Below are 12500 nucleotides of genomic sequence, written 5' to 3'. Positions count from 1 at the left end.
GATTGCCAAGGTTTCTTTACAAGCAAAATAATATGGTTACCTTTTCATGATAAAGGAGTCCGTAGGTTTTCTTTACAAGTGAAAATACGCCGCACATTTCATTTACAAGATATACATATTTTTTTCTTTACAAGCAGCATATGCTTGTAAAGAAAAATCTGGCGCATTCTTCCTTAACATGAAATACAGTGAAACATATTTTCCTTACAAGTAGAATACACCGAATACGTATGTTTTCTTAACGAGAAAAATACACAGCAATTTCTTTCCTCTCTCCGAGAGAAATAAACCACTTTCCCTTTACAGGTAAAAAATACACCACCTGTTTTCTGAAGAAACAAAAAAATACACAGCATGTTTCCTTCTTCACAAGCAAAATACGAGACGGCTTCCTATTTTTTTACAAGAAAAAAAAATGCAAGCCCAGACGATACACAATCGATAGCCTTTGCATGCACAGGGCGCGAATTACACCATTTCTTTTCCCCCCAGAGTCAGGGTTACTGCGCTGAGGTCACGCACGTTCGCTACTTACTTCCCCGCCTCCCACAGCCTTTGTTCTCTGTGGAGGGAAATCAAAGTTACGTAGTCTGGGTAGCTTTAGGCACCGATTTGTGTAGGAGTTTTAAAGAACGTATAATGTATAATTAAAATCATAACGTATGACTACATATGACTGCAATTTTCATGCACTATGTCTTCTTACGTAGTAGCCTGGTTAGGTCTAGGCACTGAAATGTGTAGGACTTTTCAATAACGCATACCTCTTACGTAGCCTGGGTAGGTGTAGGCGCTGAAATGCATAGGACGTTTAAATAACGCACAATTAAACGTAAAATGTATAACTACATATGATAATTTTCACGAACTGCGTCGTAGCCTGGGTAGGTTTAGGCAGTGAAATGTATCTGGCTGTTAAAGAACGTACAATTAAAAGTATAACTAAATAGAGACTCTAATTTTCATGCACCACGTCCTCTTTTAAAGAACTTTCCAAGAAAGAACTTTCAAAGAAAGAACTTTTCAAGAAAAAACTTTTCAAGAAGGAACTTTTCAAGAAGGAACTTTTCAAGAACGAACGTTTAAAGAAAGAACGTTCAAAGAAAGAACTTTAAAAAAAAAGAAAGTTCAAAGAAAGAACTTTCAAAAAAAACTTTCAAAGAAAGAACTTTTACAGAAAGAACTTTCAAAGAAAGAACTTTTCAAGAAAGAACATTTAAAGAAAGAAATTTTGAATAAAGTACTTTCAAAGAAAACTTTCCAAGAAAGAACTTTCAAAGAAAAGTTTTAGAGGAAGAACTTTCAAAAAAAGAACTTCCACAGAAAGAACTTTCAAAGAACGCACAACATACATATGATTAAACATTCATGCACTACGCCCTCGTATTTCGACACGACCATTTCCGCATGCCAAGTAAAAAAACAAAAAAGTGTACACTTGAAGCATAATCTTCATCTATCTGTCAATCGATCTGCCGGTGGCAAGTAATTACTGGTCGGCGCAGATCTGGCGAAATTGCACAAAACTGCAGGTATATTTACGCGGTGGTCCTTTCAAATTGTGCTGGAAGTATGGCTTGTCCCTCTTTCGTGCTGTTCCCCCGTGTTATAAGCTTAACTTCACTAAATTAAGTAAATACATATGCCAATAAATAACTAAAAGGATTAAATAAATACGTAAATAATTAATATATATTATATGTATAGGACTATATATACAGTATATATACATATATCTACAATATCTGATGCATATATATATATATATATATATATATATATATATATATATATATATATATATATATATATATATATATATATATATATATATACTGTATATATATACATATATACATATATATATATACTGTATATATATACATATATACATATATATATATATATAATTTATATTAATAACTACCTAACAAAAACACTATAAATGTGTCTTTATGTATGTATGTATGTATGTATGTATGTATGTATGTATGTATGTATGTATGTATGTATGTGTGTGTGTGCTTTCTTTATAGTAATTCTATATATAATATATACACATATTACATATACGATATATATAATATATATACATATATAAATATATATATATATATATATATATATATATATATATATATATATATATATATATATATATATATATATATATACTGTATATACATACATGCTTACTATTAAGAAAGCAAAACAAAAGTAGAGGCTTAGGACAGAAAAAAAAACTAGTTAAGCAGGAAAGTAAGATATAACATGACGACTTATTCTCAGCCTCGACAAAACTTACATAAGAAGATTAAAAACACAAGTCGAAAGGAGCGCAAACGTTACGAACGCACGAGAACATGGACTTTACAGGGGCTGATAGGAGTAATGTCTCCCCAGAGTTCATCTTTAACCCCCAACCCCCCGCCCCCCCATACACCCACACTGCCTGTGTGTCGTTAGTCTTGCATTCAGAGGCGGCAAAGGTAAAGGAAAGAGTAAAAAGGGACAATGATTGACACGCGAACAGGTTGGTCGAAAAGGTGCCTACATTTGCCCTTCCATCAAGGTGCCTGTTTTTATGGCTATCCAACTAAGTGGATGGAAGAGTACAATGACATATATATATATATATATATATATATATATATATATATATATATATATATATATATATATATATATATATATCTATCTATCTATATATATATATATATATATATATATATATATATATATATATATATATATATATATATATATATGTAAATGTATACTGTATATATAAAATATATATATACAATTATATATATATATATATATATATATATATATATATATATATATATATATATATATATATAATTATACGTATATATATATATATATATATATATATATATATATATATATATATATATATATATATATAAAGGGTGTTGCATATATTAACACCAAATGTTGATATACTCTTTAAATAACTGAATCGTAACTGCGTAACTACTAAGAAGTTTATGATTACGACAGTGGCCATTTAAACTTAATTCAAATTTCTATACATCATTTTTATCATTACTATCTATACTACTAATTCAAATAATAGATAAGAAAGTATATTCGTTACTGGAACAACAATACAGCATTTCAATTCAGTGCACGGTGCTTACCTAGCAATGCACGCCACGAGACTGATCAATAAGCACCAAGGCAAGCGAAAAAATTATACGCCCCCGCCCCCCCCCTGGTGTTATACATAACAATTTTTACTTTGATCATGATTACACCTTTGCATTTACTCCGAAATGCACTTTACGACTAACGTAACCTTCTGTTTATCAACGTGATATCTTTCGGTGTTGAAATAATAATTAAATCTTCCTACATTAAATGGAATGTGCTGAAATAGTAATTAAAATAAAAATATTCCTACTTTTACGAGGAATTATCATATATATAGTTACGTAGGTCCACAAAGGGGGGAAAAAAGCAACATCCAACCTGGTTAAGCGTCATAAAAACACCCACTGAAGTGAACAACATCGCAGTGAATTTAGAGCGCGACCAGCAAGCATGGCTCACTGCACGCCGAAAAAATATAATTTCTGGATCCACAGCCTGACGAAGTCATTGGCTGTTAGCACAAGGGCCCGTGTCGGCACAAACAAGGCCAGTGTAATCCAGCTAAAAAATCTAAGTCTTCCTCGTCACACAGCCCATCTCTACAGACATCGGTGAATACATGACCTTCCAATTTCATTGCTGGAGGCATCAAAGTCACTACCATAAAAAATCAGTTGACTGCATTTATTACTTTGAATAGAATATAGAAGTTAGGCCACAGGCCAAGCGCTGGGACCTATGAGGTCATTCAGCTTCGAGGGAAATTGACAGTTAAAGGTTTGAAAGTTGTAACAAGAGGAAAATCTCGCAGTTGCATAGGAAACAGGTTTTAGAGAGGTTGGAAAGTCAGATGGAAATGAGAGAATATGAATAGAGATACAGTGTGAGAAATGAGAGAGGTTGCAGCAAGGGGCCGAAGGGACGCCACAAAGCCCCTAAGTAATGCCTACAGTGCACCTCGTGAGGTACATTGACGGCACTACCCCCCTACGGGTATTTATGTGCGTCAACATTATGTATCTCCCTCGCACTTGAAGCACAAAGCTAAATATACAATTCTTGGGAAAGTAAATATACTAATGAAACTCACTCAAGCAAAATTTGACAAAAAAGGGACGAGTTAAATACGATGGCATCTCTGTGTAGCATTTGGTGAGGAATCCTGCGAAACAGTTCTAAGGTAGAACGAAAACCTCATTTCTGGGTATCCTCCAATACGGGACACGGCCATGAAAGCAGTGATTAACATTAAACATATTTTCTTAAGACTCTGTAAACCCCTAAGGCAGATGTCGACTAATATTCTCACCAATAAGGAAGAATATAAAGGAAAAATAGCGGCTTCCAGAAAGATCTTAAAATTAAACTACGTATACTTAGCAAGTGATAACGATGGTAGTAATACTCCTATCCTCTTTCTTAGAGAGAGAGAGAGAGAGAGAGAGAGAGAGAGAGAGAGAGAGAGAGAGTAGCTAAACCCCTATCTAGAGCGTGCGTTAACTACTCTGATCATACCTTTAAGATGTGTGATGTGGTTGTAAGCTAAGCTGAGATGAACAAGCTTCCGGGCTCTCTTGAACCGCCCTTTCCCAATGGTGATGATGTTGTTGCGTGAGAAATCTGCGAACTGCACAAGGATTTCCCGTGGTTGAAGCCAGGCGCACGATTCAAGAAGAGAAGATTATTGGACAAATATTAGTACAATGTTCCTCCGTTAAACTCTCACAGGGCGTTTTTAAGCCCTTCAGTCTTTTACATCAAACCTTCATTGGCTTACAAATAACGATCTTAAACCTGAGGCATTTTGACTTACATTGAGCATTGGCGTGATCATGGGCAGGGTTTCCAGCTGGTTGTGGCTGAGGTCGAGGTGCAGAAGAGCATCTGGTAGAATGGGAGGAGTTACCAGCCGGTTGTGCGAGGCTATCACATAGGTTAAATTAGAGGAAGAGCACTCTGAGAGGTCCAGAGAGGTCAGAGAGTTGTGTCGCAAATCCAGCCTCTGTAGCGAAAACCAGTTGCAGGTCGATGCCTCCGTCAGGAGATTTTGATTCACCTGCAGGTATTCCACAGCAGCAAGTCCTCCTTTGCAGGTCATCCAGTTGAGATCCCCCTCCAGGAAGTTTCTTGACAGGTGAAGGCTAACCAGGTAGGGAGTACACAGGGCTACTGTATTGAGATGGGAGTGGGATGCTTCTAGACGGGTTAACCTGTTAGAACACATAGCATCCAATTTCAGCACTTCCAGGGGCGTCTGGAATACGTCTAGTACTTCGAGGGTGGGAGGCAAAACGCCACACAGATTCTGAATGCCGTACGTACTTTCACCATCTCCGCCAAAGTCTCCTCCGCCATCTTGGTGGGCTTCTCCATCGACACTATCCGCGTCAATGATTAACCCTTTGGAGACACGAAGCCACAGTTTTTTCAGATTGTTTGCACCCGTGGCCCACCCCTTTTGGAGGGCAATGCTCCCCTCACTATTGGTTAGAGTCAGTCGTTCTACCCACTCTGGTACGCCGCCGTCAACGATGACCCTCTCACAGTTGTCGGAATTCACAGATACTTCAGTATTTCGGTCAAATTCCAAGGCTCCTAAATCTACCTTAACAAATGTATTGGAATACTTTGTCGGACTAGAAATGTCACCAAAAATATCACTGTCGTCTTTTAAACTAGAATCCGTGTCGTTGGAACTCGACTCATCCGAAACGTTCAAAGTGGAAACCCCATCCAACGAAGGCGACGAGTGTGGACAAATGACGTCAATTTTCGTGATGTTCCCGACGTTTGTGATTTCTTGCTTCAGTGTCCCGGTCAGGGGCTTCGCGTGACCCGCATGTGGCAGTGAAACAGAACCAGCATCTTCGTGGACAGCATCAGGAATGGCGGGAGTAGTGGGCAGCGTTTCAGGAATGACCGTTGTTGCTGGAGACGACAGACCTTCCACTTCTACAACGCAGGCCTGGCAGGCCATCACTAGCCACAGCCAGGCCCTCAAGAACTTCGCGGAAACCTTCATGTTTGAAAAATGAACAGAGCTGCACTACAAAATGTCATACCTACGAGTTGCGTAAACCCCACTGAAGGGTGTACCTGTCGCTACATACTGCTGCACTTTTTATTCAAGCAATGGAATTCTTTCATTTCTCCAGTCTTGAGATGATTTTTTCTCGATTAGGCAGCCCCTCATTTTATATGGTTCGTCTCAACTACGTGTTCCCTCATTTTAAGACGTTAACGTTCACTCTAGTCCTCCCTGTGTCTCCCACAGCCACCGCTTTCCTCACTCTAACACCGGTCATTCCTGAGGGGAAATGATGCGTGTGGGTGCCACTCACTCATTTCACTGACCTGAAAGAAAAGTAAGCAGAATTAGATATGGATATAGATAATATTATTATTACTATTAAAACAGTTTAACCAGACCACTGAGCTGACTATAAACTCTCATAGGGCTGGCCAATATGGATAATAAATAAATGTAGACATAATATGCATTCGATACTTTTAGCTAGCAGGTCAATTAGTAAACCATGGTTAAGTTTGTGAATATGAAACAACTGAAATTAAAATATAATATAAGCAGTATATATATATAAATATATATATATATATATATATATATATATATATATATATACATATATATATACATATATACATATATATATATATATATATATATATATATATATATATATATATATATATATATATATATATATATATATATATATATATATATATATATAAAATCCTCATTGCATTGTTATGGATAGTGAGGCTCGTGAGTTCAAGAGGTCAGCAATGCTATTCATACCGTGCCTTGTCCCAATCCCTCGACACTTTATTGACTTTTCTCCCGACAGTTTGCAAGTGCAATTTTTCATCTTTTAAATTTATTTTTTTATTTCAATATTACTCTACTTTTCTTTTGGTACGTTCCTGTTTTTTCATCATACTTACATAGGGGCATAATATTAACTGAATGCTTGCGTTTAAAAGTCTAACGCCTTTATGGAATGTTTTATATGAATGTGTTTACAGATAATAACTGTTATCAACTGCTTCTTCAATTTATATAAATCACACCCTGACCCACTTAACGCATAAGGTTACTGCAGTTGCAGCAACTACGACCTTGTTGCAATTGATGACGAGCACTTGAGACTCTCATGACGGAGCAGAATCGCAACCTAACTTGACCCCAACAATCTTGAATAAGCAGACGGCAACTTAGCAAGAACCTTCAGGCTTCAGCACTTACAGAAGCATTTACCCAAATGAAAATCTTTGTTTATCCAAAGATAAATCATACATAACACTTCGTTTAATAATTGACGTTAAACAAATGCCTGATGTCATTGCCTCGATGATCCCGTTGCAGGTTAGATCAAGGATGCAACTCGAGCGACAAAAAAAATTTCCGAAGCACTCGGTGTACAGTAGTCTCATGCAACGGTGCAAGTCACGGTACCAAGGCGCAAAACCTGCCAACTACGTTTTCTTGTGACTCGCACGAAATCCGGCGCGTTTTTTCTCCACATCATGGACTTTTTCTTCCAAATATCTCACCTTCGATGTTCCTCTTACTCTATGTAGTATATATGTTCCCGAGGTGTAACCGAGTACCGGGACCTTTCAATGAAAAAAGCGGGACGCCATATCTTAAAAACTAACCATAGAATTTTCTTGAACATAGTCTCATTATGTTTTCCATACCAAAATTCCTATCGGGGTCTTAGCCTAACCTAACCTAGGGGTATAGCAAAAAAAAACCGGGGCTGGTGCAATATTACTATACATCTCTGGAATTTGCGTCCCGGCTCTATGTTCCCTCTTTGTAAGCCTACACAACTTTCTTCTTCCTTAGATTCCTACGCATTATCTTCTTGAACATTTTTTTACTCGGTTTGAACTTTTCATTTACTCTGTCGAAATACACACGAATGCCGATACGCCATCACACGCCATTCTTTCGTCACACAATTCAGCACTATTGCCAATGAAGTAAAACGAGAGAGAGAGAGAGAGAGAGAGAGAGAGAGAGGAGAGAGAGAGAGAGAGAGAGAGAGCTCACGACTACTCAGTTTCAGAAAGTTCCCTAAAACCTTCGCCACCGGACAATTCTCCTTCATGCACTTTGGAAGCTTGAATTTCAAGTCAATGGCACCTGTGGGCTTGTTCCATCTGAATAGGGTTCATCTTCTGAATAATAATAATAATAATAATAATAATAATAATAATAATAATAATAATAATAATAATAATAATAATAATGAACTCTACTTCGCACTCTACATGACGTATAATAATAATAATAATAATAATAATAATAATAATAATAATAATAATAATAATAATAATAATAATAATACTTCACAGTCTACATGACGTCGGCCATTAGAATCCACCCTCGTCGCCTTCCTTTATTTTTTAGTTTATTACAGGCATTCTTTTATTCCTCAAACCTATTCTAAAAATGTATGTATCTTTTTCTACCTTCCTCCATCAGTGCATCAGTGAGTTACAGCCATGGGCCAAAGCACACGTCAAATCGCCTTTTTACATTCGTCATTCTTCTTCTTCTACATTCCTTCACGAACGCTTCAACTACGAAATAAACAAGTGAAATATTCGCCGAAGTTTCCTCGGCGCAATCGAGCTTTCTGTACGGCTTACAATGCTGCATGAGCCGCGCCCAACGAAACTTTCTGCCACGGCCCGGTGGTGGCCTATCTGATATCGGTGCCAGACGCACGATTATGGCTAACTTTAACCTTAAATGAAATAAAAACTACTGAGGCTAGCGGGCTGCAATTTAGTATGTTTGATGATTGGGCGGTGGATGATCAACATGCCAATTTGCAGCCCTCTAGCCTCGGTAGGTTTCAAGATCTGAGGGCGGACAGAAAAAGTGCGGACAGAAAAAAGTGCGGACAAAAAAAGTGCGGACGGAAAAAAGTGCGGACAGAAAAAAGTGCGGACAGAAAAAAGTATGGACAGAAAAAGTGCAGACAGAAAAAAGTGCGGACAGAAAAAAGTGCGGACAGAAAAAAGCGCGGACAGAAAAAGTGCGGACGGAAAAAAGTGCGGACGGAAAAAAGTGCGGACAGAAAAAAGTGCGAACGGACAGACAAAGCCGGCATAATAGTTTTCTTTCACAGAAAACTAAAACCTCACGCTGCTACGTATTGTTTCTTGAACATATCACAAAATCAATGATCATACATTTCTTCTACAACCTGCTATAAACCATCTCAAAATCCATACACGCACTTTTAAAAAACCTAAAAAAAAAGTTCACACATAAAACACTCTCTCTCTCTCTCTCTCTCTCTCTCTCTCTCTCTCTCTCTCTCTCTCTCTCTCTCTCTCTTAGCATTACATAAAGATGGTAGTTTTTGTTAATCCTGGTAGAAACACATTATATCTGACACCTTTATATCTACCCCCTTTCCCATCTATTACCTTTAGTTTCGTTTCAATCTTTTCATTCAGGCGCGGATCTGATAAAGCCACTGAAAGCCAGTCCCGACGGCCTTCACACAAGACAAGACAAATAACCAGAAGAAACCAAACCGACCACAAAAAAATTAAGGCGAACTCTTGATACACTTGAACACACAGATAGGAATCACGAGACTGTAATATAACATGACTCTAATCTATTCAGGAATCCTGTTAGGATGGGGACCTCAATTAGGGAAAAATGACAGTTCCATGATGTGTATGAGAGAGAGAGAGAGAGAGAGAGAGAGAGAGAGAGAGAGAGAGAGAGAGAAAATTACCTGATGACTGGTTACACCCTTCCAGATATGGGGGATTACATCTGAGAGAGAGAGAGAGAGAGAGAGAGAGAGAGAGAGAGAGAGAGAGAGAGAGAGAGATTTAGGGAAACGTGCCTTCAGAGGAGTGATAAACGAAAGCAACAACAGAAAGGAAATAGTTCAAGAATGACAAACATGCTTACCATTAAATTTTGACCGCTCTCTTCGTCTCTCATCATGAGCGCGTCCTGTCACGCACAAGCTCGGGCGCGCACGCTCGCGCATAAATCCTTGTTCTTTTAAAAGGGACAAAGTCGTCAGAATATGCACAAAAAAACTTATTTATTTTGATATAGCTTTTATTACCAATGCTTTATGCTATCAGCTGATTAAAAGACAGACGTATATAGTTAATTGCAGATATTATGAAAAACTATTTTTAAAAAAGGAGAATCTGTATATGTTTTCTCTGCCTTACAGATGAAAAAAAAAAAAACAGAAAACTCAAAAATCAAAACAGGGTTAATGATGGAATATTTGCATGAATTAGACGAAAAAAAGGGGAAACAGCAGAAGCAAAATAGGTAAACTGCGACAAAGACGAATGTAAAAAAAAACAAACTTGAAAAAATTAGATAAATAAAAAAATTTTTTTCGCTTAGAACAAGAAGCTAATATATTCTTCTCAAGGTCACTAGATGTCAAGGCTACGAGTACAGGTAGGTTTCGTCTCACCCTGACGCTCGCTTCTGCTCCAAAACAAGTTTAAAGTCATCAAAATGTACCGAATCCTCTTACGCTCGTTAAGCCAACATTATATGTTGGCAGCTGCAACTGCTAATGAGTTCTCTATGCGTTCATTCCCGTCGCGTCAAAACAGGGAACGAAACGAATACGGAGTTTATATAAAAACAATGTTCACACAAAACACTGTTATTTCAATACACAACATGAACAACTGAAAGGTTTTGTATCGTTATAGCAAAAACCTTAAAAAAAATGGGCACGTAAAAATCAACAACTGGCTGATAAAATATCGTGAGCCTAACAAATGATTATTGGTTTAATATAACAAGGGGCTACTGAAAAATTAATAAGTTGCTGAAATACCGACAGACTTATAAGATCAGTATGTTAATACATAACCAACGTCTAATTCAAAATTAAAAGGCTAACAACAAAGAGGTGTAAAACATCTACCCTCATTTTGCCAAATACAGGCAAATAAAAAGAAATAAAACAAAATGTATATAAGAATATTAAAATAAAGTAAAAAAAAAAACAGTATAAAAGAAAGAAGACAACTAAAGATAATTCTTGTTGGTAAGTATCAAAGATTTACCAACAACGGCGTTCTCGACCTGACATTTAAACAGAGATTGTCACAATCAAATGCACCATTCAAAATGTCACCACCAGCATGAAGGAAAATGCCCAATGCTACAGATCGCTGAATTTAAAAATGACTATGATCGAAAGATAACGAAAAAGAATCTGTAGGTGGTCATTCGACGATATTATAAGAAAAAAAACATAAACAACAATAAACAGTGAAAAGAACACCACGGAACAAGTATAAGCAGCTACAGAAGAATAAGAGAAAGAAGAAGGATAGCCTACTGCACCTGGTGTGATGGAAGGTTACCTTACTCGTGTAAGTATCACGGTAGGGTGGGGTGGGGTGGGGTGGGGTGGGGAGGTGGGAAGGGGTGGTGGGAGGGATATGCCCCCTCCGAAGGGGAGGAGGGAACGGGGACGGGACACTCGGAGGATTAACACCACAGTTCGCAGGTGGTCCTTACGCTCTTTAAATAAGAAAAAAAAAAAGCAGGCTGGATTACTCTCTCTCTCTCTCTCTCTCTCTCTCTCTCTCTCTCTCTCTGTGTGGTAGCATAATCTTTTAGCAAGCGCACGAAGACCTGGGACTAGAGTGCTTCAACTTTTTCTGCCAAGTATCTAAACACAAACGAAAAACAAAAATCAATCCAGCACACACCCAAGGGCGTTTGGAGTTACAGAATATAAGATCTGGGTTTTTCTTTCTGCAGTTTTGGATATCTTGTTCACGTGTAATCTGTAAGTATTTTAAAACAGACGCATTACAAAGACCTAAACCGATATTTAAAAAAACCTGGGAGTAACAATACTAGGGTAAACTACTAAGTTTTCCTGGTGAATTAAATAAAAAATCACCAAGTGTTCCATAACAAGTTTTGCACTGTTAAGCACAGATTTGGATGTTGTGATACACACACACAATATATATATATATATATATATATATATATATATATATATATATATATATATATATATATATATATATATATATATATATATAATATATTATATATATAATTATATATATATATATATATATATATATAATATATATATATATATATATATATATATATATATATATATATATATATATATATATAGATATTAAAAAATGCTCAAGAAATCAGGAACCAAGATCAGGATGAAAAACGATTCAAGGTCAGCTTACGATACCTTTAAAATATAATCGACTAATGGAACACAATTATAACTGGTCTTATTATATGTATCAGTAAACCAAATACTTCACCAGAAAAACAT

General features: G+C 36.7%; 1 protein-coding gene across 6 annotated transcripts in view; it reads right to left on the bottom strand.

Annotated features, from left to right (window-relative positions):
- Nucleotides 1-12500, bottom strand: part of LOC136846660 (uncharacterized) — a 62003-nt gene that overhangs the window by 6886 nt on the left and 42617 nt on the right. For 5 of the 6 annotated variants that reach the window (XM_067117649.1, XM_067117653.1, XM_067117651.1 and 2 more), the window contains exons 2-3: nucleotides 4937-6477; nucleotides 4639-4750 (exon numbers count right to left, since the gene is read on the bottom strand). In XM_067117649.1, coding sequence (XP_066973750.1) covers nucleotides 4639-4750; nucleotides 4937-6145 — 1321 coding nt within the window. In that variant the 5' untranslated portion in view covers nucleotides 6146-6477. Of the gene's footprint in view, nucleotides 1-4638; nucleotides 4751-4936; nucleotides 6478-10099; nucleotides 10193-12500 lie in introns of all 6 variants that reach the window. The other variant, XM_067117650.1, reaches the window with a different exon arrangement.

The sequence above is a fragment of the Macrobrachium rosenbergii genome, chromosome 15, assembly GCF_040412425.1.
Source record: "Macrobrachium rosenbergii isolate ZJJX-2024 chromosome 15, ASM4041242v1, whole genome shotgun sequence".
Classification (NCBI taxonomy): Eukaryota; Metazoa; Arthropoda; class Malacostraca; order Decapoda; family Palaemonidae; genus Macrobrachium; species Macrobrachium rosenbergii.
This window is presented reverse-complemented; position numbering and strand designations above follow the sequence as displayed.